At 40.5% G+C, this 24403-nt stretch overlaps 2 protein-coding genes across 3 annotated transcripts; one reads left to right on the top strand and one right to left on the bottom strand.

Moving 5' to 3' along the window:
* Window positions 1-1679: 1679 nt before the first annotated feature.
* usp20 (ubiquitin specific peptidase 20) lies at window positions 1680-18803 on the bottom strand. Of its 2 annotated transcripts, none has more exons than XM_083793070.1 (24): window positions 18250-18803; window positions 18074-18127; window positions 17381-17443; window positions 17064-17225; window positions 16831-16933; window positions 16026-16095; window positions 15788-15901; window positions 14935-15013; window positions 13412-13943; window positions 13155-13313; window positions 12684-12796; window positions 10799-10971; window positions 10015-10109; window positions 9890-9923; window positions 9560-9605; window positions 9283-9463; window positions 8566-8692; window positions 8294-8463; window positions 7114-7195; window positions 6871-6979; window positions 6682-6784; window positions 5707-5775; window positions 5164-5340; window positions 1680-3471 (listed from the first exon to the last, which is right to left on the bottom strand). In XM_083793070.1, the coding sequence occupies exons 1-23, from the start codon at window positions 18325-18327 to the stop codon at window positions 5183-5185; spliced, it is 2874 nt and encodes a 957-aa protein (XP_083649196.1). In that variant the 5' UTR covers window positions 18328-18803; the 3' UTR covers window positions 1680-3471; window positions 5164-5182. The 2 variants fall into 2 exon arrangements, with proteins under 2 accessions (XP_083649196.1, XP_083649197.1); XM_083793071.1 differs by having other exon boundaries at window positions 17085-17225.
* Window positions 18804-19569: 766 nt separating this feature from the next.
* Window positions 19570-24120, top strand: LOC310879527 (large ribosomal subunit protein eL8). The gene is made up of 8 exons (XM_083794288.1): window positions 19570-19589; window positions 20638-20758; window positions 20940-21089; window positions 21426-21566; window positions 22472-22551; window positions 22821-22951; window positions 23551-23620; window positions 23979-24120. The coding sequence occupies exons 1-8, from the start codon at window positions 19587-19589 to the stop codon at window positions 24081-24083; spliced, it is 801 nt and encodes a 266-aa protein (XP_083650414.1). The 5' UTR covers window positions 19570-19586; the 3' UTR covers window positions 24084-24120.
* The last annotated feature ends 283 nt before the right edge of the window (window positions 24121-24403 follow it).

The following is a 24403-nucleotide window of genomic DNA, read 5'->3' as shown; positions in this document are numbered from 1 at the left end:
GTAACTTGTATCATAAGAACCACAGACTACATTGGAGTAAAATGAACGGAATGATATAGATTAGTGTGCACAAATAATTTCATGGAATAATAAATAATGTCTACGTACACATACTAATGAAGGACAAACACACGTTTTTGAATGACAGCAGCTGTGAAAGGTGGACTCGCTGTGGAAAACCACGGGTCACTGCCGGGGAATCGGAGACCTGGATGTCAATAGGCAAAAATTGTACAGCTTGTTCTATTTTAGCCAATTTAGTTTTAAGGTCCCTATACTGACCGACCTAAATGTGAGCCACTTACGGCTCACATTCAGGTTTGTGTGCACTGTGCGCACGTTCATTCTTGAGTTTGTCATTTATTAATTTGTCACATGGCTGGACCTTGCTTTGGGGGTTATTAACACAAAACAGTTTGAGAACTACTGATTTAGAAGGCATTTGTAGTTTCGGCCTCAGGTCTTAAAACACACACACACACACACACACACACACACACACACACACACACACACACACACACACACACACACACAGTACTGTACATACCAGTGCATCTTTCTCACTCAGAGACCTTAAACAATGATGTTGCAGGTTAAATACATGCATGTTATTGGTTATTATCCCTCAGTACCTTATCAATGTGTCCTCAGAATTATATTGATCATATTACTGAAATAACACATAGATGCATGCATACAGTAACGACGCTGTGATATAATTTCCGATTATGAAATGAACATTAACTGTGCGCCTTTATGGTGATTGAGTAAAAGCACAATTTAAATCATTGTATTGATGCAATGGTGCTGTTTCTAGTCTCTCAAACAAATGCTTGTTTCAACAGTGGCTTTGTTGCAGCTTCAAAGTAATGAATTTCTAACCATGAAGCCTGTATTACATTTTCAAACTATTACCAGGACCAGTAGTATGTAATGTAATGTCATGTCATGTATATTTGGATGATTATGTAGTATGTCTGCTATCAGAATTAGATGAGAATGTAAAGGCTTGTGTATTTGTGGTAGAGTAGTTGTCTTGCTTCTACTTTCTTTGCAGCAGTATAGCTCAGGAGGTGACCGGCTTCTGGCATCCTGTGGAAGATTCCACTTAGAGTCTAGGTCCAAGACGGATGGAACCACTATAAACTGCTCTCAGTGAGCTATTCTAAACATATCTTATTCATTCCAATAAACCTAATATGTACCGTACTGTAACCCACCAAAAGGAATATTAAATGAAAGACACTTTAAAAGAGCACTTTCAAATAATTTAACCAGTCATGGAAGAGTAAATCAGTTAGTATCCTGTTAGTCCTGTGTTAGTATTGTTTGCTATAGACCAAGTGTCTTTTCTAGTGTTTGATTTAGTAGCAACATTATCATAACAGCCACTGTAACTGGAGAGAACATAGAACTCATTAAGTTATGTTACTTTCTGATATATGAATGAATTGTGACGAGATGTGATTGATATCCCTCACTGTAATATTTGTTTTCAATCAGAAACCAGATAAATGGCACGATGCAAGACAAACTTTACAAGTGGAAATAATGTAATGTTCCCCCCAGTTATTTCTTAACAGCCGTCACTGCTGTTTAAGCACTTATGTGGGACCGTTTAATACATCGACGATGCAGGTGAGATTGCTTGGACATTTTTATTTCCATTGCACTTACCCAAAAGAAAACAAAGTAGCTGAAGACAAACATTCTGACAGAGATCGGACTCATGTATAAACATTTGAGAGGAAAAGACAAAAATCACAATTACATTTTCTAATTCAAACAAATAATCTTGCTGTCATTAAAGCATAATGACAAACAACAAAAACCTGGATCTATTGCTTTGCTTTAGACTTGTTCAGCTTGTTTGATGCAGTATAGAATGTTTTAACCACTTGAACCCTAGCTTCCCTATTCTCTGGGGAACATTCGCCAAAAAAAAGCTTATTTACAAGCTTACAAAACGCAATGCAACAGGTTGTGAGCTTACAGTTTGACAAATGTTGTGTAGAGGGGATAAAAAGAGCAGACCAAGTACATAAGGCTTTTGTCTTGTGAAATTCTGAAGATGGAGCTGAAACCGTGCCAAAATAAAGTCACGTCGACTCATACATGACTGACGACATAGGATATGCTGAACACAAAGTCCAAGATCAACATGAAGCCATGCCGATATTAGATTCCCATCTTATTTCGTTTGTATTATTGAGCCTGATGAGCCTCCTGTTTTTTGCCCTTTTGGAGTTTTCCACACTGCAGAAACCCAAGGACGCAACAAGTAAATAATTACTATTTCTGGTTCAATCTTTTTCAAGCACATCTTTTTCAAGATAAAACTTTTGGGCCAGAAATCTTCAATTACACATATTAAAACATTTTATTGGCAATTTATTGTTCTGAAAATTGGCTGGTATAATTACCCTCATAGGAACTACACAAAGTAGATTTGCAATATTTTGACTACTTTGCTTAATGCTTAATGTTGCTTTATTTAAGGAGAAATGTATGAATAAGCATTTTTTGTTTTATTGATAAAACAGCCAATTAACTATACATGTATATTCACTTCCCATGTATGTAGCATTATGGTCTTATGCCGTTTGTATGTACAGTATGTGCATGTATTGTAAAATAAATACATATGTACTAGGTACAGTATTCATGTATATGTACCTCTAGTCTTCAGTATGATTATGAGAATAAATACAACCTCTGAAGCAAAGAAACTGTGATAAGACATGATTCCGTTTGTGTTGTCTTTACCAGTCATGAAAATGACTTAATGTTACATGCAGTTAAAGGCATTTCAAATACAAATTAGCTGTATGTGCGCATACATGATTCACATTTTGATCATATGAGAATCCTTTTATTTGTGTGTAGCTCAGAATATTTAACTGATTTAAGCATTTACCAGGGGCTCAGATTACTAATGTGAACATGTTTATTTATGGTAAGAGAACAGTTCATTGATTCTCTGGTGTCTCTGAAACACTAATGTGCTAACCAAGTGGCAAGATGTGGGCAGAGCCATACTAGAAATAAGCAAATAATGGCAAACATATTACATTTCTATTGCTTAGGACCTCCAGGGAAACGTACAAGTGAACGCATAAACAAGTAAAGCATAACACTTGTGACCTCCTAAGCGTAGCCACCTATCCTCTGCCTGCCTGAATTAGACACGGTTTACAGTATGACACTTAGATACTACAGCAGCCACTGAAACAGCTCCATAGACGTGGCATGATGTGTTATTTTCCACTGTAACATCAAATACCAGAATTGAGCAATAATTTTCTTCCTACTACAATATATGATAGTTGAGTACCATTTTGTATTCTTGTGACAAGGCAACAGATTAATGCATTGCTATGATTACAGTGATCACAACAAGGAGTCTTCACCGCGGTGCAAATTCCTCGTTTCCTTGTGGAGGCAGGAGCGATGCAGAAGTCAAATGACCTGGTGAGAATGAAAAGACAAAAGCCTAGATTGTGAAACAAATGGTTCTTCAATCATGCCCTTGTGAAACATTATGGTCTAGATTAGAATAAAGTGTACACTAGTTTTGTGTACATAATTCCTGCCCTGCTGGCTTACAGCGTTATGTGAACTCATGACAGAGCCAAAGCTTCCACTAAATACATTTTTTAACCACGTAAGACCCTCTACACTTAGCAAAATGGACCTTAGCCTCGGAACCCCATGCATTTTTATTTAAATGGACCCAAGTTCCAACTGTACTTGGTCTGCTCTAGTTTCCTTCTTTGGCAGAAATAGCAGATCTACAAGTTTCCTCCTTCCTGGATATTTCTGGCAAATGTTCCTCCAAGAATAGAGATGCTGTGGTTAACCTCTTAAGCCCTATTTTATAAATATTTTCCTGTAATGACATGCACAAAATAGAGACGCCTGGGTTAATGTGGTTACATTTATACATTACAACAGGGTTCCCCAATACATTTTCCTCAAGGGCCATATTTTGACTAGGGTACCCCAGGCTGGGGGCCGAGTCCGCACGCGCAAGGTTGAGGTCTTGCCCTGAAAAATCATTTTCAGGGCAAGACCCCATTTGAAAAGGATTCCCAGTTTGACACCCATTTAATGCCATTTATATCTGGGACCCCCCAGATAGGGGCCACAAGGGGGCGCTCCGCGGGCCGCAAATGGCCTGCGGGCCGCCTATAGACCGATTCCGTACCGGTTTCATGGTCGCAGCCTACGTATTTCCTGTAGGCGGACTCGACATAGCTGCGGGAGTAAAACCCTCACCAGGCGCACCTCTTCCACTACAGTGAACGGCAGAGTGACTGATGTTAGTTTGCCTCAAACTTTACTCCTTTACCTGCTTTTTTACTAACACTAACATTACAAAGATGCCCAGAACATCGAGATGAACCTGTGTAGTTTATGGCTGCTCCAACAGTAGTGGCAACATAACAAATAAAATAAAACAGAATGTCTAATATCCACCGCGATGGCGGAGACCAGAGCCATTGAGTAATGGTTGAGACAAAGCAGTGAAGAATCCTGCAAGATACATAATTTCAGTCTTACCCAATACCAAATCTTACTTTTTGTGTTTTATGAACACAAGGCTGCTACTCATACTAAGCATTTAAAGTATGAGGTATAAAGTACAGCAGCCTTGTGTTAATAAAACAGAAATATTTGGTATTGGGTAAGACTGGCGTTATGTATCTTTCACTGCTTTGTCTCAACCATTGTTCAATGGCTCTGGTCTCCGCCACCGCGGTGGATATTAGACATTCCGTTTTTATTTTATTTTTATGTTGCCACTACTGTTGGAGCAGCCATAAACTACACAGGTTCATCTCGATGTTCTGGGCATCTTTGTAATGTTAGTGTTAGTAAAAAAGCAGGTAAAGGAGTAAAGTTTGAGGCAAACTAACATCAGTCACTCTGCCGTTCACTGTAGTGGAAGAGGTGCGCCTGGTGAGGGTTTTACCCCCGCAGCTACGTCGAGTCCGCCTACAGGAAATACGTAGGCTGCGACCATGAGACCCGCTACGGAATCGGTCTATTGGGGAACCCTGCATTACAAGAAGTAAGATTCATTAAATGGTAGCATTATTAATCGTCATATTTGAAATAATCTAGATACTGTTTCGATGATCTATATAAGAGTCTCACCTTTCGCTTTCTCTGTGCCTTAAAGTGCTCTGGTCTCTGCCTCGATCTTTCTCTCTCCGTGCAAACTGTCTGTGTCGACCGGGGCCACGGTCTGTCTCACTGCAATCTCGGGGCCTCCACCATAGATGCTCAACAGATATTGCCACGTCTCCTCTGAGATCTGACCATAGTCAGCACCTATGTGCCAAAACAAACAGAAATACACAGAGTGTGACTTCCTGAGGCAGTACACTGAACAAGGACAAACAAATAAGAAAGAAAAATCTGCAAACATCCCTTATTGTAGTTTACACACATAGTATTAGTATACTTGCACTAATGTATATGTTACACATTCTATATACCGAATTATATATTTCCGTCTTTCTTTTTAAACATTACTATTCTAATCATTATTTTGATCTGCTTTTTTTTAGATCCAGTATTATAATTAATTATCATTCTCATCTTGTTGTTATATTGTAATGTTGAACGTGATGCCAAACCAATTGCTCTGCTCATACAGTAGCTTTTCAACAGTATTGAAACATTACTGACTGTCACCTTGTTTGAGCTGGATGTGTCCTCCTTTCATAACACCAATCTTACTGTTGTCAATGGGACCAGGTGGCTCTAAGAAAGAAGAGGACAAACAGTACTTTAACCCATTCTGACCTGAGATCAGATTCATACGAGGTTTCCGCCGGACACACACTGGTCTGATGAACCCATTCTGACCCGAGATCAGATTCTAAAAATGTCAGTCGCTCTTCGATTTTTTTCAAAAATAGCAGACCTACAAGCTCATATCGCGCCACTCGGTGGCGCGATATGAGCTTGTAGATCTGCTATTTTTAAATAGCTAAAGCATAACATGATGCTGACACCAAAATGGGTGCCCGGTCAGAATGGGTTAAACATATAAACCCGATTAATACTTTGTTTTACACTGGTGTTGCGATGCAACCTGTTGTGAGCTTGTAGTTTGTTTTTTGTTTCAACACTAATCATTTTCACTTTTATTTATTTCAGTTTTCATATCTTGTATCCTAAAAGACATCCCTCTCCTGATTGGATACAATTGGTATCCCAACCTGAAAATGTATTTTCTGTTTAAGAGCTGGAGGGACTGGGAGACTTTACTGAACAAACACCCTAGCGAGGATTACTGTTGGAAATATAGCCATTTAAAACCAAAGCCATTTAAAAGCCAGTCCACACAAATGATTCGCGATGCAACGAGTTGCTACTTGTTCTACTTCCGACCTGCAATGGGCCAGGGGCAATTCTAAACGCTGCAGTTTCTCTCTGCAACGGGTTTAAAACACACCCTTTTAAACACTTGAGTCTAGACTTAGTAAACTGGACTCAAGTTGGCTCTGTACTTCTTGGGCTGCTTTATTCCGTCGACACCAAAAATGTTCTACAAGCTCACAGCACGTCTGCAGGTCTGCTATTTTTTTGGCTAATGTTCCACCAGAATAGGGTTCTGGTCCGGGTTCAAGTGGTAAATGTGGTTATGTAGCTGTACAGTCATACCATGGTCTTTGCCCTTAACAAAGCTCTCCCACTCTCTGAACCACTGCATGCTGATGCACAGGATGACAGTCGGCGCTTCCTCAGCCTGGAACTCTTTATTTAGCTAAAACAATTAGACAAGAGTATACAATCAAATTCAAAGGTTTAAGTTCACACATTCATACATAATTGCTTAAAACAGTACCCTACCTTGATGAAAGTGTCGATTTCCACTTTTCTGCGTTTTACCAGAGCTTCAATCTCCACCTGGCAGATGGCACACATGTACAGATGGTTCACAGCTGGACCACCTCCAAAGCTGCACAAAGATACAAGACATAAGATAGACCATTGGTTCTCAACCGTTTGATATGCATTAGGCCACGGACCCCCATTTGAACAAAATATTAAATAAGTTGTTAACATACAGGTAGTAGTGTGCCAGCTGCTCACCTGTTGTAAAGATATTCCCACACGTTCTGTGGCAGTATGACCACCAGGTCGTCTATGTATTGATATTTATTAGGTGGGATCCCTGTGCAAAAATAAAAGAGGTTAACTGTCATGTGCACAACAGACTGAGGAACAAGCTGAAACTGTCTATGTACAGTAACTACCATCCTCACCATGGGCCTGTTTTGTAATGTGTGATTCTGCGTTCACACCACAGTAGAGGCTACAAAAACTCTGATGAGCTACATTTCTACAGAGTCGCTGTTGAAGTGTTGCTCAAACTACATCACGTAAATGAGAAGAATATAGCACAAGGAACTTAATTTTTTTTTTTTTTTTTTTTTAAGTACATTTTATTCAAAGAGTATGACATCATATGCAATTTTCACAGACAGAGAATACGACTTTGTTTTTTTACATTTTCTCCCACAACTCCTTTCCCAGTCCTCCCCACCCACCCACCATCTTTCCCCACGAGGCCAGACATACAAACAACATATAAACACAGGTATAAAACCAATAGGTTGAGTACAAAACAATACACACAACATACAGTATATACACAGGTATAAAACCAATAGGTAGACAAGATACTAAGATACAAAGAAAGGGATCATATGGCTATGATTAATAAACAACTTCAATGGGGGGTAAAATAAGATTAACAATAATAAGAACTTAATAGTTTTTAATTTAATTTACATTACACTACGTCGTTGGAGTGCTAAAAAAAAAACAGTTGAGGCCATCTCAAATATTTTGTAGCAGGTCACACCCATCCCTTAGTGTTGGATATCAACGCCACTGGCTTCCACTGAAAATAAATCACTTTGTCGCCACTAGTGGCAAATTAAGCAATATTACACGAGAGGGGTTGGTTTAACGTCATTAATGCACGCAAGAAAATCGCTGAAAAAACATATTTTTTAATGACAGATGTAGTCACTACGACCACAAATGTCCCAAGAAACTAGCTAGCCTAGCCACTGAGTTTGCTGCGCTCTGGAAAACCAAAGCAGGCGAATTATTTTGATTAGGTGTGGAGTGGTGCTCGTTTGAACCACAGCTAGAAGGTTGTTTCAACCAATCAGATTGCTTCCTCGAAACGACCCGTTGTATAATGCAGCATAAGGAAATATGACTTTGCTTGACTTATGAGCTTATGACAGAGAGCACTAACCTCCATGGCGACAGAGAAACGTCTGGTTGCCGATGGGTCCTGGTTCTGTGAAGGTGTTGAACTTATTAAGCCATTCTCTGGAAATGTAAAACTGAAGAAGGGTGGGTTCTTTCATGTTGGCTAGAGAGACCACCTTCTGTCTCTCCCGAATCGATTCTTCGCTGCTCTTCCTGCACACCGTGAGGAAATATGTATACAACACATTCAGCAGTACTTTTTACTGATACAAACTTATTTGAGTGATCATTATTGTAGGACTGTGCATGGCTCACCTATAGAACAATACATAGGCCTCTGCATTCTGCACGACTGTTTCGTGGACTTCTGTTACGTATTGGTCATCAAATTCATACCACTGACCATTGATCACATTCTGACAGTACGCTATGTAATGCCCACCTGGAACAACAGAAACAAAGCCATGAGGAGTGAAATATAACAAGCAGAAGAAGGAGTCTAATTTATGCAATGTCTTACAACGGTGTCAACAGTGCTAAAAATAGCTGATCTACAAGCTTGCTTGTATCCAATTAATCCATCTTCAACCGCTTACGGACTTCCCTCTCCAGACCAAGGATGGTCTGGAGAGGGACTTGAGGCTTACAAATTCTTGATTAATGAGGGAATTAGTAATGTTAACAAATGTATGCCTATAAGGCTTCATTCACACATACCAAACACCAATCAAGCAAATGTTTGGTCGTTTTTTTGGGCCACCACAATGCTTTTCCAATGGGAGTCACATGGTTTGACCAAACATTTGTGTTTGATTGCTGATTGCTGGTGGTGTTCTGCCCCTCCCCCCCGATCAAACAAAAATGTTTGGTCAAACCACGTGACTCCCATTGGAAAAGCATTGTGGTGGCCTAAAAAAACAAAAAAAATGACCAAACATTTGATTGATCGGTGTTTGATACGTGTGAATGAGGCCTGAGTCTTCAGTAAGGAGATATGATTTGAGGTGCGTTTATCTAGGAGTTGAGTCATACTTCCTGCAGTGCCATGGTGACAGATGACTGACAGCAGATCATACGTGGTGATTTGGGAGGGACTTTCTTTAGCTAAGAAAGGTCGCAGGTCAAGGCACTCCAATGGGAATGAGACGTGGCTGCTGATTTTGAAGGAATACATGACCTCATGGCGAAAGCGCTTCAGGTGAATGCACAGAATCTAGATCATTTCAGGCACAAAAGATCAGGCACATGTTAATTTAATTGTGGTAAAACTGCCATCTTCTACAGGAACATTTAAATTAAGATTATTCACCTCAGGCAGTCGGAGTACTTTGCAATATTTTACACCATTTCTCAACCTGTACAGATGAAGATATTTGTAGATATTAGTTTTGTTAATAGACACCAAAATGATTTTGTCATTAAAGACGTCAAGATGATGGAGTCTGTCAAACTTTTAACAGAGAAAACATTTCAGTTCTTAAAATGTTACAGGTCTAAATAAATGTGACTGATATTCATTAATATTTTGTAAAGCGAAATATATGTAAATATTTAAAGCTGAACAAAGTTAACAATATATAGGTCCACTAAGCATCATTATAATGCTTAGTAGTGGAACTACATATTTCAATGTACTCACTTTTTACATCTTTCACAGCTGTACATGTTGTCCCCTGTAAAAAATAATGAATACATACAATTATGAAACATTCCTTGAAATACGCGTATTGGGAAAAGCTATGGTGGAAATCTTCACTCGCTTACCTTTCAGTTCATCTGCAGCAAAGAAGGCTGCAAGGCAGTCCTCTAGATTCACTATGGGTCCCCAAAACCAGCTGGGGATGCAGGAAACTACAAACCTGCACACAGATAAACAGATCCAATCTTTTAAATCGATGTAATCAGTAATTCATACCCATGAAATAAAGCTTTAACTTACTTAAATCGATGAAATCATTACACCCATGAGCATTCCACAATGATAAGGACTTCATAATATCCTGTTGCTGTCAAGTCAACGTAACTTTTCAAGTCTCTTAAATCCTATATTGTTAATATATTTCAACCTATGTATAATAATAAGAGTTAATTAATTATTTCAAACATACAATAAAAAAACACAAATACAAATACCAAACAGAAAATATATATTACAATAATAATAAAAACGATGAAAATAAAATAGATAACGGTCATAGCAAAATGATGTGTTTGCGAGCACACACTCAAAACAATTCAACTTTACAGAATGTACAGTACACCCGTTTCAGAATGTGAGAAGAATACATACCAGCTGATATATACATGGAATATTTGCAGTTCTATATTCACATACTGTAGGTAATGTATCATGTATTACAAGCATGTTGGGTTCTCAACAGATCAACCAGCTTCTCCTAATCAGACTAATACAATCAAAGCACCTGCAGGGGTGTGCAACTGACTGTGCAGCACGGTACCTCAAGTTGTTTGAGAGTTATTTTTCTTGTTCCCAATAACCTGCGTATAGAGTCCATGATGTACAGTAGTAGGTAGGAGAAGCACTAACTTGCGTATAGAGTCCATGATGAAGGTGATCCAGCCCTGGTCGCCGTACATATCGGGAGAGACACCCGTCTTGGCTGGAAGGTTCTGATGGATGGAGGCGTGCAGTTTGGCCAGATCCTCTTTACCGGGAATAGGTAGGGACAGGTCCTGGAATGTCTCCACCGTGGTGGACACCTATACCGGACAACACGAGTGTTAGTCTATAGACTGTGACACAGTGGTTCCCAAACTGTTTATTTAGCCCGTGATCCAAAAGAGACATTGTTGGAAACAAAATAATTAAGTCCCAGTGTTTGGGAACCAGTGCTGTAACAGACAGCACCCGTGTCTGTCACATCACATGACGGGTTATGGGTTAACATCCAGAACCTGCCTGTCACATGACATGTGTCCCCTTTAGTTGTTGTTGTTGTTGGGGCGTTAAGTCACTGTACATTTGCACATACTATACATAATTCGTTTTCTGTATTTTACGAATCCTACCTACCTAAAGAGGGTATGCGCGTGACATCATCATCGTACCCAGACAGTGGCATGAAACTACTTTCTGGCCTTGACAGCCTATCTGATTGCATTAAACGACGTTAAACTCACTTTGTCACTCGATTTGCCACTCACTTTATGCATGCGCATACCCTCCATTAGGAGCAGTGTGCCCGATTAATGGAGACTGCCCATAATTCCGTCATTCCATTACTCCGACTACATGGCTTCGCGTGCGGATAGTGATAGGGTTAGTTGGGGCGAGTCAGACTGAAGGGAGGTCGGACCAGTGCCATGTTAACCCTATTAATACAGCACCCTTGGAACACTTAGGGGTTAAGTGTCTTGCTGAGGGACACTGTGACAAATTAGACTGGGCAGACGGGTCGGCAAACCAAGTGACCTTCTGATTGCCAGAGGGCTTAATCACATTGTATATAGACACCAACACCTCTTCTGACTTTACTTTGTTCCACATAATTCAAATCAAATATTCACTTCACTTCTATTCATATTTCAATTTTCATGCAAGCAGGATACATTTTCCATTAATGAAAAAAGTGACAACTGCAATTTATCAAAGTAATTGCAATGTTCCATGTAGTATTCTATACATGTATTGTAGTATTAGTCTGCATAATATTTCTAGACAGAATATGTAAGCACTAAGCAGCTCCCCCTGCTGTTAACAAGCAGACACTGAAGCATTGAAGCTCACCCTACAGGCCAGGCTCTTTCCTTGGCATTTCTCCCTTGATCGTGCTTAAACCCATTAAGATCTGAGACCAGATTCTACTAAATGTCTTCTAAATCATGACAGTTCTCTGAAAAACCTATGTTTCTATGTTTAGTGGTTCTCAAAGTTCAAACTGTTTCATGTCAAGGACCCCCAAAAATTATATGTAATTGGCCGCCGACCCCCATCTGAAAATATGTTGTTCCAGGGACCCCCCAGAAGCAAAGATTTGAGATATGAAAAATTGGCACAATTGAAATTGAAATTTTCAAAAATAGCAATCTACAAGCTTGTAGCGCCACTCGGTGCCACGCTATGAGCTTGTAGATCTGCAATTTTTCAATAGCTAAAGTATAACACAATGCTTAAAACACCAAAATGGGTTTCCGTTCCTGATTGGGTTAAACCCTGACATCTAACTTCATTAAAACTATATGCCCAAACCTAACCCTAACCCCACATGCACAATGCCTAACCCCTAATGCCTAATGTGTGTGTGTGTAAATGGTTGAATGTAATGCACAATCTCTGTAAAGCGCCTTGGATAAAGGCGCTATATAAATGCCCCATTTACCATTATCCTAAAATGTTGGTGGAATCCATAATAATGCGACAGAGAAGCACAGGTGATCCCGTCACAGGACAGAGACACTGATGCAAAACTCACCCTGTCACAGGTCAAACATTGGACCAGGCTGAGGATGGAGCCATCAAAGATGTCAGAGATCACACTGCGGTAGCGAGACTGTTTCTTCTTCCTGGAAGTCGGCAGCAACTGAGCTGAAGAGAACATGTACCAAAGGGATGAATTATGAAGGAGAAACATACCAGGTTAATGTTAACGACTTATGGTTCCAGTGGGAATGCAAAACAAAGCGGCTTCTTTGCATACTGGACTACTGGTGAGTGGTGTCATCTTGAACCTTGTACGACGAGTAACGGAAATAACCAACCTACAGACTCACAAAGAGTTGCATCGTGACCTAAGTTTGTAGAACTGCCACTTTCACAATATAATTACTTAAATGTGGTTACTGGACAGTGGACAGTCACAATGGACACTACACATTTATACATTTTTGTAGGCGTGTATATTTGAGAAAAGTGAGTGTATGAAATCCAAGCTGGCTCCACACACCTTTCTTAAAGGAGTAGACGGGGCCTGCAGAGCGATGGGGGCTGGACCGCGGTGGACTGGAGGACAGCTTGGGGTGAAGCTCCTGAATGGTTGGAACCGGACTGCAGGGTCGGGACTGGGTCTGGGGCCTCTGGGCCATTGATGCTTCATTGTCTGGTACTAAAATACAGAAACAATAAAGTGAAGCAAATGACCTGAAACTGGCAACAAAAAAAAACAGTGTCCTGTATTATTGTGTAATCCTGCGGATCTAATACCTAAGGTGTTGTTGTTGTTGCTCTGTCCTTGTCCTGCATTCTGCGTCTGGTTGTTCACTTGGACCTGAGTGTTAGACGTTGCCAGCTCCTCTGCAGGACTCTCAGGGGTGCGTCTCTCAGCTGCCGTGTCCACGTCTGCGTCCTCGTCCATCTCCTGAGAGCCCCCGCGGAGCGGAGAGCCAGACACCTTCCTCTCCTTCAGCCTCTCCTTCTCTGAGATCAACCCCCCGGGGCTCACAGCAGGTATTCCCCTGACAGCGTCACATTCATCCTGCAATAGAAGCTCCGCTTCCCCTGCCCCGCCGCCGCCGCCGCCGCCGCCGCCTCCTCCTCCTCCTCCTCCTCCTCCCTCCCCCCGGTCACTGCTGGAACCTGAATCACATGACAAGAAGTCGTCCTCGGACGGGGAGTGGTCTCCATCCCACCTCTCGTCTCCGTCGCTTCCCTCGCCACCCACAGCAAACTCTGCCAGAGGCTCCTTCAATTCCTCGTGGAGCTGGTCCATCAGACAACGCAGGAACTCCTGGGTGTCCTGTCCCCACCACACAGACAGAGGGAGAAGGTCTGCTTGTGCTGCTCAGAACAAGCAAAACAACCTCGGGTGGTGAAATAACGAGGCAGCAGATGAAAAGATACTTTTTGGTGAATATGTAATAGAATGAGCATGCACACTTGCCAATTTCAAAATTAGAAGATGGAAGGAGAAATGTGATTTAGAAGGGTTTTTTTTTTTCTTTCTAGCTGAAATTCCTTGGCAGCAGACAAAGAACCAGTAAATATGTCCACTACAGGAAGATTTAAACAAAATATTTAAAAACCTTTAAAGGACCGACCACTTCACCACTTTTCAACCTACCTTCATATAATTGGTCCTCACTAATGTTCATGATAAAATGACACTATTCTTTCTTACTCGGTCTGTGTCTCATGGAAGGGCTGTGGGCAGTTCAGAAACCCGTCCACCAGTGACATCATCGATGGGGAATCCAAGCTAATAGAAACTGCAGGCTTTCTATTCCTGAAAAGTTGCAATACGATAATGGAAGCCGTCGTTCTCACGATAATACAAATAAATAAATCTCGTTTTAAAAATAATATGTCTAACGATGATGTCACTGATTGGTCGTGTTTCTGAACTGTCCACAGCCCTCCTATGAGACACAGACTGAGTAGAAATAAATTGTACTATTTTATCATGAACATTAGTGAGGACCAATTATATGAAGATAAGTTGAAAATTGGTGAAGTGGTCCTTTAATATGTTACACAACAGTCAATACCAAACAAAGCTAGAAGCTTCCACTCTAACAAAGTCCAAGACTAAAAGATTTTTTACATTTTATTTTCAGGGCATGGCAAATAATCTAACGGACTTAAAACAAAAGGTTTGGATGACAATATCAACAAAAACAATGGGGTCTTCTTACTATTAAGTAAGAGGCACTCGTACGTCAGGCGTTGGGTATTAAAGTGTGGATGGTTGTTGAGCTCTGGTGTGATGTCGGGTGTTGTTGGGACCCTACCTGCTGGGCATAGCCACGAAACATGGGGTTGACCAGTTTGATGCCATGAGACAGGTTGGTAGGGACCACATAGCTGGGCCTGGGGTGAGGGCAAACAGAGAAGGTTTGAATGATAGGCCATTGTGAATTATTTCATTAGAAGACAGGCAAATCGAAAACTGCCCAATGTCCCGCATTAAAGTTCTCCACTGTATAATCGAGATAACTCACCGCAACGCTAGGTTTTGACTAACTGTGTTGTATGCACTCAACGTAATGATAAACAGTATCACAGCTACAGGCATTTAAGGTACAACAGGCGTAGGTGTGTGTGTGGTATAATTACAGTCATACCACAGCTTTACATTCATTACACATATTATTTCTTAACCAGCGGGAGCAGTAAGTGATTTTCTAAATAGCGCTATATTCTCTTAGCATTTCTGTAGAGTGTTTGTTCACTAATAGGGGTCTCCCTGTCTCTACAGCTCTTTAGTAAACATAAAGTTGATGCTTATAAATGGGTACTCTATCCCGATTAGATGAAATTGACAACTCTGTTTATTGAATACTATATATATAGCAATGATTCTCTGAATTTGGAGACTTCCACACAAAACAACCAAATAATATAAAGAATTACCATTGGCCAATGACATTTACAAACTTCTGTAAATATGCTATTTTTGTCAAATGTTAGCCCATTTTTGTCAAATGTTCAGCTATTGTGATAATAGGGTAGGGTAGGGTTAATGTGGTCAAATCTAAAATCATCATGATCAGGTGATTTACTAGAAAAGACACAAAATGTAAAACAAAAGATTGTGATGTTTGATGACGATGTGTCTTCTCTTCATTTCCATACACGGCTTACCGTTTTTTATGCCAGAGCTCAGAGATGAGTTTCTGGTAGCTCTTACACAGAGCTGGTTTTTTATCTGTTCGGACTAGTCCACTACAGTCCAGGAAGAACTGAGTGAGAGGAGGGCTAAAGGACAGAGAGGACAGTAGGACACAATTCAATTTACATTCTAGTAGAGAAAACTGAAAGAAACAAACATTTCCCATAATTTGGCTAAATATAATGAAGCACTCAGAGGAAATACTCTTACCAATTGGACAGGGCTTGAAGGGCTGCATTCATATAACACGAGTTTCCAATATTTTTCATTCCCGTCAAGCCTAGAAACAACAGAATAAAGGGCCTTTCAAACGGGAAGCTAGGAACGCACACTTGTTGCCTGGATCAACGAGAGGTCTGCTACAGGTCTTCTCAAGAGGGGCGTGACAACGCAAGCGTAAAAAAAAGAAGCTAAACAGAATCCAGGTCTGGTGAGTCACGGTTGTGTGCACAAAATGAGCAAGCACGCAACAAATTCACGGGACTGTGCTCACGTAAATACGCTTGCATTGTCGCAACGGGACTGCTCCGCACAAAAATGCAGGTCTCATTGGAAATCACGTTAAATCGCTTCACGTTTGAAAGGCCCTTAAAGCAGAAAAATATGACTATTTTCAATCTCAAAACAAGATGCCAGGTGTTGATGCGATACAACTAGGCAGATGGATTTTAGACCTCACAGATAGTAAATTATGAATGCCAGTGTCATGATATATTAAATAAGCCTGGTACCTATTCTTAGACTTCAGAGTAATTATATTTCTTACAACATGGTAGATATGGTGAAACTGTATATATGTATAATACTGCAATTATTAAAGGAGCACTTTTGAGTCGCCATTGTGCCGATTGTTCTAATGTGAGTGAGGAGATCATAGAGTGACAAGAAATACTTTGTGTTCTGTGCATTTCTCCACAAAATTTGGCAATGAGCTTGTACAAATTGGGTCCTGAATAGATACCATTCCGGAACCAAGAACAAAAATACAATACTACTATACAAGGTATGAACGCACCCCGGGGTTTGATCTCATCCTCTTCTGACTCGGATCCTTCATCTTCTGCCACAGCAATTGGTACTGTTTTTATTGGGTGACCAGTTGGTGGCGGCATTGAATCCTAGGGAAACATTTTGGTTGGGAATAAAAAAACATTGAGCTAGCCCAAAACATCAGCATTTGTAGCATTTCAATTGGGGTTTTTTTTAATAAAAGAAGTGTAATGAATGATGATGCTGAGCAGATCTGACCTTCTTCAAGCGAAGCCGTACCTGCTCCGTGGCTTTACAATGGTGGGGTGTACTAGCGACAGACACCTGGGCTGGTCTCTGCTCCAGAAACACCTCCCTCTCACACACATAACACCAGATCCTGAACGTGGTCAGGTTCACGGTCAGGTTGTGCTTCTTAGACTGTGCACACACACACACACACACACACACACACACACACACACACACACACACACACACACACACACATCAATACTTTTGGATGGAGGAGGTAAATGCTTTCTGAGAAACAAATGAGAACTTTCAATAAATTAATGTTAGTAAGAGCATTTTACCTGTGCATGCAAGGTGCTGTGGTCACAGTATGATTCTCCACAACCAACATATGAGCAGTCATTCTGCATCACAGAAACAACACATTGGATAAGTTATATTATATTATTTATATATATATATATATCATACAAAAAATAGCCTTCCTTAACAAGTGTTTGTATTGTATGTTTGAGCTACGTAGAATAAAAGATTCCTGCACTGTCCTCTTTACTGCAAATATGTGTTGAGAGACAATGTTTCAGTAAGCAGACCTTCTCCATGTTATCTTATATCTGTAAGTAAAAATGCCAAGCTGTCATTTACAGTATAGTGTATTTATTTTCTGCCAACAAGCGGTGCTCTTTGCTGTCCAAACAGGGCATGTCAAAAAATGCTAAAAAGTCAATATTTAGCCCTGTATGTTCCCTCAGACCCACGCTCATTGTGTATACAATGTATAGCCTACATAGATAAACTAGATAAAGGGGCAACAAACAGAGAAGTGTACGTGTTCCTTCCTTCTTTCTCTCTACTCCAAAAGGTATCTTTAAAGACACATTATTTTCACAAGGGATAGTTACTTACTCTAAGAAGGTTGGGGGACCACCTGATGTTTTTATAAACAAAACATGAAGATGGATCATGGATAATATAGCAGCAAACCTCACTAAAGTGTCAGACATTTGAAATGTGTCCCTCTATATAGTCCCTACCTCCAGACAGGCCCATAGGTTTGGCCCCCCTGCTCCACATGACTGGCAGGTTCCCTACGAAGAGAGACAGTGCACAGCACATGATTATTATGAATACTGCTACAATAATGTGACACATTTTCCAAATGCAATCCAGAACGTCAACGCAAAAGGTGAGGCAAAGAAATAAAACCCACCTTGGATTTCTGCAAGAGTTCCTCTTTGGTCACCTCCCCTATGGAATCCAGGTGGGGGCAGATATCTTGGTCAGCCATATTAATTCAGTCTCCTCAATTGGAGATCTAAAGACTATTGAGATTAAAACATATATAACTTGTTGTTTTTAAGGCAAGCTGTTGTAGCTAACGCTAGCCAGTAGCTATCACTGTCATCATCAACATAACACCCCGCAAGGATTTATAGTAGGCTAGGTATGATTGTTTTGGTCATCTGTGCTAATTAGCTATTAAACCAAAAATATGTTTCACGCCATCATAGAAACATCTACCTTTCCTCAGAAAATGTGACAGCTCTTCAAATTAAAAGGCCTTGTTTTCATAGCGAATTATCGCTATGAAAAGGCTATTCGAGCTTTAAACGACGTCATCGTAACGACGGGTGCACGTCTACCAAATTAAAATAGAAAATGCAAAATAGTCTCGACTATATCAGGTATGTATTGTTCATTCTTATAATAAACGTGATGTTTGCGGTAGATCGACTGTAGATCCTGACAAGCGGCTGACGCGATGCGACTCCCCCCGCCCCTTCAAAACACAGCACACTGTCGCTCAAGGGATCCATTTCCTCCCTTCGCAACACAGTACTGACGTCACAGTCGTATCCTACCCCGACCAGTGGTTCCCAAAGTGGGGTCCGGGGTCCGGGCCCTGGTCCGGCCCCCCACCCCAGGCGTTCTTGAGGGAGTTCCAGGGGGTCCCCAGCTAAATGATAGTTTGGAATGGAACCAAATGGACTCTTATGGGTCTGTAACTCTGAGAGTGTACAGTACCAATCCATTTGGTTCCATTTGGTTCCATTTTACAATATAAAGTGGGGGGTCCCAGAGATAGAAATGCCATTAATGGGTTTGATTGATTGATTGAAATCTTTATTAACAGTTTGTAGAATTTACAGTACATTTTAAGGGCCATTAATTAATGCATGTCAAACTGGGGGGTCCTTGAAATTAGAGAATCTCTGCTAGAGCCGTAAAAATCCCTGGTTTTCTTTGCACTTGGTGTTGATAACCTAGGATCAGTTCATTCAGTTGTAGTGGTGTGGCGCATGGTGCAGAGTAGACTGCAGAGAATGCAGGAGAAGACTTTTATGAAAACTGACCCTGGATCCGTTTCCACCAGGTTCCGGTTTCCACACACTGGGTACTAAAACGGGCAGATCTACAAGCTCACTGCGAATAGCGGATGCAACGCGTTGTGAGCTTGTAGATCTGACTACGTCATCACACGCAAGCATCGCGATACTCTAAAGTTACCCAGAATTCCCTCGTACGTTCTTTTCTATCTGAACCATCATGGTGAGATGATATTATTGCATTTTTATCCGTTTGCATCTGTGTGTTATCGACGTTTTTATATCAAATTGAGCACAACCATCGATGTAGTTTAAGTAAACATTATATTACAAGTCGATATGACTAGTTTATGTGTCGCGGTTTTTGTAAAAATCCATGTTAAACTGCGATGTGTTGTGGACTGGTCACTAGTATACGGTGAATACGAATTCAACCCAGTTGCTTATACGTCTTATGTTTGTAATAATATTTAATTAACCCAATATTTGCACTTGGATCATTTACGGCTGTACACATCGGCAGTTTTCTTATGTTAAATTAAATGGCTGTTAAAAGTTATTATAGACGTTTGCCGGGTTCCGCGACGAGAGGCCGGGGCTTGTCGTCAATGCTCCCACTCATACACAGTGAATTTGTTAGAACTCAACCTCACGTGCATACATTTAAGATTAAAAGTTATCTGGTTGGTTGGCTGAATGACTAGACATCCTAACTAGTAAGTAAGCCGGTTCAGTTCATTGTATTATGATTATGATATCCTCCTGCCAATACCAAATCAGAAGTTGTCTCACTATCGAAACATTTGATTTGATGGTGCATAGACCCAACGTGTCTCCCCTGAACAAAAGGGAACACTTTAACGGGAAGTGATTGTTTTATTAACTGGACATAGTTCTGGAAACGTTAGATTACAATTTAGATAGATGCTAACCCCTCACTGGCTTTTACAATGGTGAAAGCAACCTGAATCACCTGTGAGGATCCATTTTTTTAAAACCCAGAGCAAAAGTGTTTATCTTAAAGTGTAGCTTTGTGTATTTACAAAATACAGTGAAGAGTGGTCATTTGCAATGATGTCACAAATGTGAACGTGGTCTTCAGAATCCTCATATGAGTGAATGTAGATGAAATTAAGCATGAGCTTACCTGAGCAAAGACCACTCGTTTTAAGCAATAGCTATCTTAAAGTCTAAGTTTGTATGTATTTACCTCAGTCAGTGCTGTTTAATTCTTATACATTGTCGTGTACTTGCTACTTTCATCTTTTTAGCCGAAGGGAAAGAAGGCGAAGGGGAAGAAGGTGGCACCAGCCCCTTCTGTGGCCAAGAAGCATGAGGTGAAGAAGGTGGTCAACCCCCTCTTTGAGAAGCGACCCAAGAACTTTGGCATTGGTAAGTATTATTTGACATCTTGTTTGGTGCAATCTAGTGCAAATGATGTAAATAAATATTTGCTATCTTAAACGTATGATGACAAACCACCAAGATCGCTGATGCACATGAGACTGAAAAGACTGCATAACTAGACATTATTGATAAAGGAACTAAACCTATTTATTTTTGTCCTTAACAGGTCAGGACATTCAACCAAAGCGTGACTTGACCCGCTTTGTCAAGTGGCCTCGCTACATCCGCCTTCAGAGGCAGCGTGCCATCCTGTACAAGCGCCTGAAGGTCCCACCTGCGATCAACCAGTTCACCCAAGCTCTGGACCGCCAGACAGGTTAGCTGGAAAACAAAAACTGCGATGGTCTAGAAGTATTTCAGGCTCGTTCACTTTCAAACATGACTGGAAAGGGCATTTTTTTGAGGTTGTTAGGTCTAATGCTGTGCAAATGATGTAAAGAATATTTGCTATCTTATGTCAATGATGACACCCACCAAGATCGCTGACGCACATGAGACTGACATGCCTACATTAACTAGAAACTAGCTCGCAACACTTCATGTTGAGCTTCTTTATGAGCTATTTTGTCAACATCTTAATCTATGACATGCCTGTAATCGGGATGACTGCATTCAAAATTTCTTAAATTTGTACTGTGCCGTTTCACCGCAGCAACACAGTTGTTCAAGTTGGCCCACAAGTACAGACCAGAGACGAAGCAGGAGAAGAGGCAGAGGCTGCTGGCCCGTGCTGAGCTGAAGGCAGCAGGAAAGGGAGACACGCCAACCAAGAGGCCTCCTGTCCTCCGTGCAGGTGAGATGCTGCAACTGAGAAAGGAAGGTGCCTTAAATAAACACCACCTTCTCATTCTGTTTACCTGAAACCTTGTGGAAATTGTTGGCAAGTTTACACTGTTTACTACGATTCATGCTGCTTTCTCCAGTCTTGCACTTTGTGAATCACTTGGATTAACCATATTTTAGTTCAGAGGTGGTCATTTGCAATGATTGAAATTATTCACCTTTTGGACATAGTTCTGGAAACGTTAGATTACAATTTAGATAGATGCTAACCCCTCACTGGCTTTTACAATGGTGAAAGCAACCTGAATCACCTGTGAGGATCAAACCCAGAGCAAAAGTGTTTATCTTAAAGTGTAGCTTTGTGTATTTACAAAATACAGTGAAGAGTGGTCATTTGCAATGATGTTTGAATGTGAAGGTGTTCTTCAGAATCCTCATATGAGTGAATGTAGATGAAATTAAGCATGAGCTTACCTGAGCAAAGACCACTCGAATGAATCCTCCATGTGTCTCAAATAGCTTTTTAACCCTGAGCAAAGACTATACTCTTTTGCAATTAATATTTCCATTTGTGTTTTTATAATATGCAACAAGAGCTTGGAAATGCATGCAATTTGTTGGCAAGCAAAACATTTCCACAAACTATTTGTGGATTCATGTATTTTATAACGTTTTTCACTTTTCACACCTACAATGAAAAGCCTAACTTTTAACTCTAGGTGTGATGTGTAGAAAGTTTTTGAAGGTTTCAAACTTGGTGTCTCATTTACACTGAATTTAGGCAAGTGATAGGCTGGATGGATATTAAAAGCTCATTGTAAGAGTTAATCTTGACATGCTTAGTGATGCAGACACTGGTCAAATTATTAGATGATTGTTTTGCTGACTGTTAGTAAAAACATGTCTGTCCCATAGGTGTGAACTCAGTCACAACTCTGGTGGAGAGCAAGAAGGCCCAGCTGGTGATCATTGCTCATGATGTGGATCCTATTGAGGTAAAACCTGTTCACAATGGATACACATGTGTACCTAAAGTTAAGCCATAATTCAGTGCAGAGTGGTCATTTGCAATGATGATTGAATATATTCACCTGAATCCTCCATGTGGCTCAAATAGCTTTTTAACCCTGAGCAAAGACCGCACTAGTGATGGCTATAAGCGTACCATTGATTTGCAATAGGATGTTTGACATAGGGTAAGATATTGAACACGACTATTAAAATAATACATTACTTAAATATATATTTAATTTTACTTTCCTAGCTGGTTGTCTTCCTGCCAGCCCTGTGCCGCAAGATGGGTGTCCCATACTGCATAATCAAGGGAAAGGCTAGGTTGGGAAGGCTCGTGCACAGAAAGACCTGCACTTCAGTGGCTTTCACCCAGATTAACCCGTAAGTACAATCTTGCTACTAGTTATGTGCAAACTAATTAGAATGGGGAACTACCTTTTCATACACGATGACATTACTCTGTTTTTAGGTCTGTGTGGACAGCCCTTCATTGGAAATTTTGAGTATTTAAAATATTGCTCCCACGATGGTTACACATTTGTTAACTAAACCATATTTTAGTTCAGAGGTGGTCATTTGCAATGATGTTTGAATTTCTTCGTCTGAATCCTCCATGTGGATCAACATCTTAACCCTGAGCAGAGACCACACTAATGATGGGCACAAGCATGAAATGTCACTGGATAAAATGCCATGCTTTCAGCATTGTTAGACAGACCTGGGGAAAAGCCCACATGACAGCATTTCATGTTGCTGATTCATGCTTTGAATGATTCCAGTGGCTTGATTAGCCCTATGTATAGTGTGTGCAGCAGAATTTGTGTCTGTTGGTTTCAATGTTTCGGAAAAGCCAAAAATCAAAAGCACTGGGACTTGTATACTCAATTAAGCTAAAATCTCATTAAATGTAAAAGCACTAACTTGTGGTCTTAACTTGAGAAATGCATTCCAGGTGACTTATTGCTTTTGTTTCTTCACAGTGAGGACAAGGGCGCCCTTGCTAAGCTCGTGGAAGCCATTAAGACCAATTACAACGACAGATACGACGAGGTGAGATTTCATCTGATACCCATATTAAACAAATGTATGGACATTGGTTCCCTTGGTTTGAAATGTGTTCGCAAAGATTTGCACTTGCCGTACTTGATTAAATGTCTAATTCAGTGCTGAGGTCATTTGCAATGATGATTGAATATATTCACCTGAATCCTCCATGTGGCTCAAATAGCTTTTTAACCCTGAGCAAAGACCGCACTTTAATAGGGCATAAGCATATCAGTTATACATGCAATTGGTGTTTCTTTTGTGTTCGTGATGCATGTACCTGTCATGTAATCCATTCTGTGCATTTTATATGGATGTGGTAAAAGGACTAGTCATTGAACCTGCCTTTGTATCTGTGTTCCAGATTCGTCGTCATTGGGGAGGCAATATCCTTGGTCCCAAATCTACAGCCCGTGTCACAAAGCTGGAAAAGGCAAAGGCCAAGGAACTGGCCACCAAACTTGGATAAAATGTAAATTGTTGAAATAAATGCCCATCAACCATAATTAGTTGTATTGTCTTATGTTATATCGTGCTTTACAATGTGCTTTGATTGGGAAGCCATAGTTGTGTATTTGGCCTTGGTTCATAGTACTGAATGTGAATCCTCAGTATGTTGATTAAACTGATGATTGAAATAACTGGAACCCAAATGATTGTAGTCCTACTTGATAAGATACTGTGCCGAAAACACCTGTTGATCATTGACAGTATCCTAGACCTGAACTATAGAGCACTGGAGTCCTGACGTCACTCGCTCATCCCCTGGTTCACGGAAGTAATTTCTCT

Source organism: Protomyctophum parallelum, assembly GCF_964188405.1.
Source record: "Protomyctophum parallelum genome assembly, chromosome: 21".
NCBI classification, from domain to species: Eukaryota; Metazoa; Chordata; class Actinopteri; order Myctophiformes; family Myctophidae; genus Protomyctophum; species Protomyctophum parallelum.
The sequence above is the reverse complement of the archived record's forward strand: the minus strand, read 5'-3'. Positions and strand labels throughout refer to the sequence as shown.

What these genes read in the sequence shown, in the direction of transcription:
- usp20 (XM_083793070.1), bottom strand. Translation starts at nt 18,327, where the DNA reads ATGGCTGACCAAGATATCTGCCCCCACCTGGATTCCATAGGGGAGGTG. An exon ending in ACCTATGGGCCTGTCTGGAG is followed by an intron (nt 17,444 to 18,073) that starts GTAGGGACTATA and finishes TCTGTGATGCAG; the next exon opens with AATGACTGCTCATATGTTGG. An exon ending in AAGTACTCCGACTGCCTGAG is followed by an intron (nt 9,464 to 9,559) that starts GTGAATAATCTT and finishes GAAATGATCTAG; the next exon opens with ATTCTGTGCATTCACCTGAA.
- LOC310879527 (XM_083794288.1), top strand. An exon ending in GCTTTCACCCAGATTAACCC is followed by an intron (nt 22,952 to 23,550) that starts GTAAGTACAATC and finishes GTTTCTTCACAG; the next exon opens with TGAGGACAAGGGCGCCCTTG. An exon ending in ACAACGACAGATACGACGAG is followed by an intron (nt 23,621 to 23,978) that starts GTGAGATTTCAT and finishes TCTGTGTTCCAG; the next exon opens with ATTCGTCGTCATTGGGGAGG.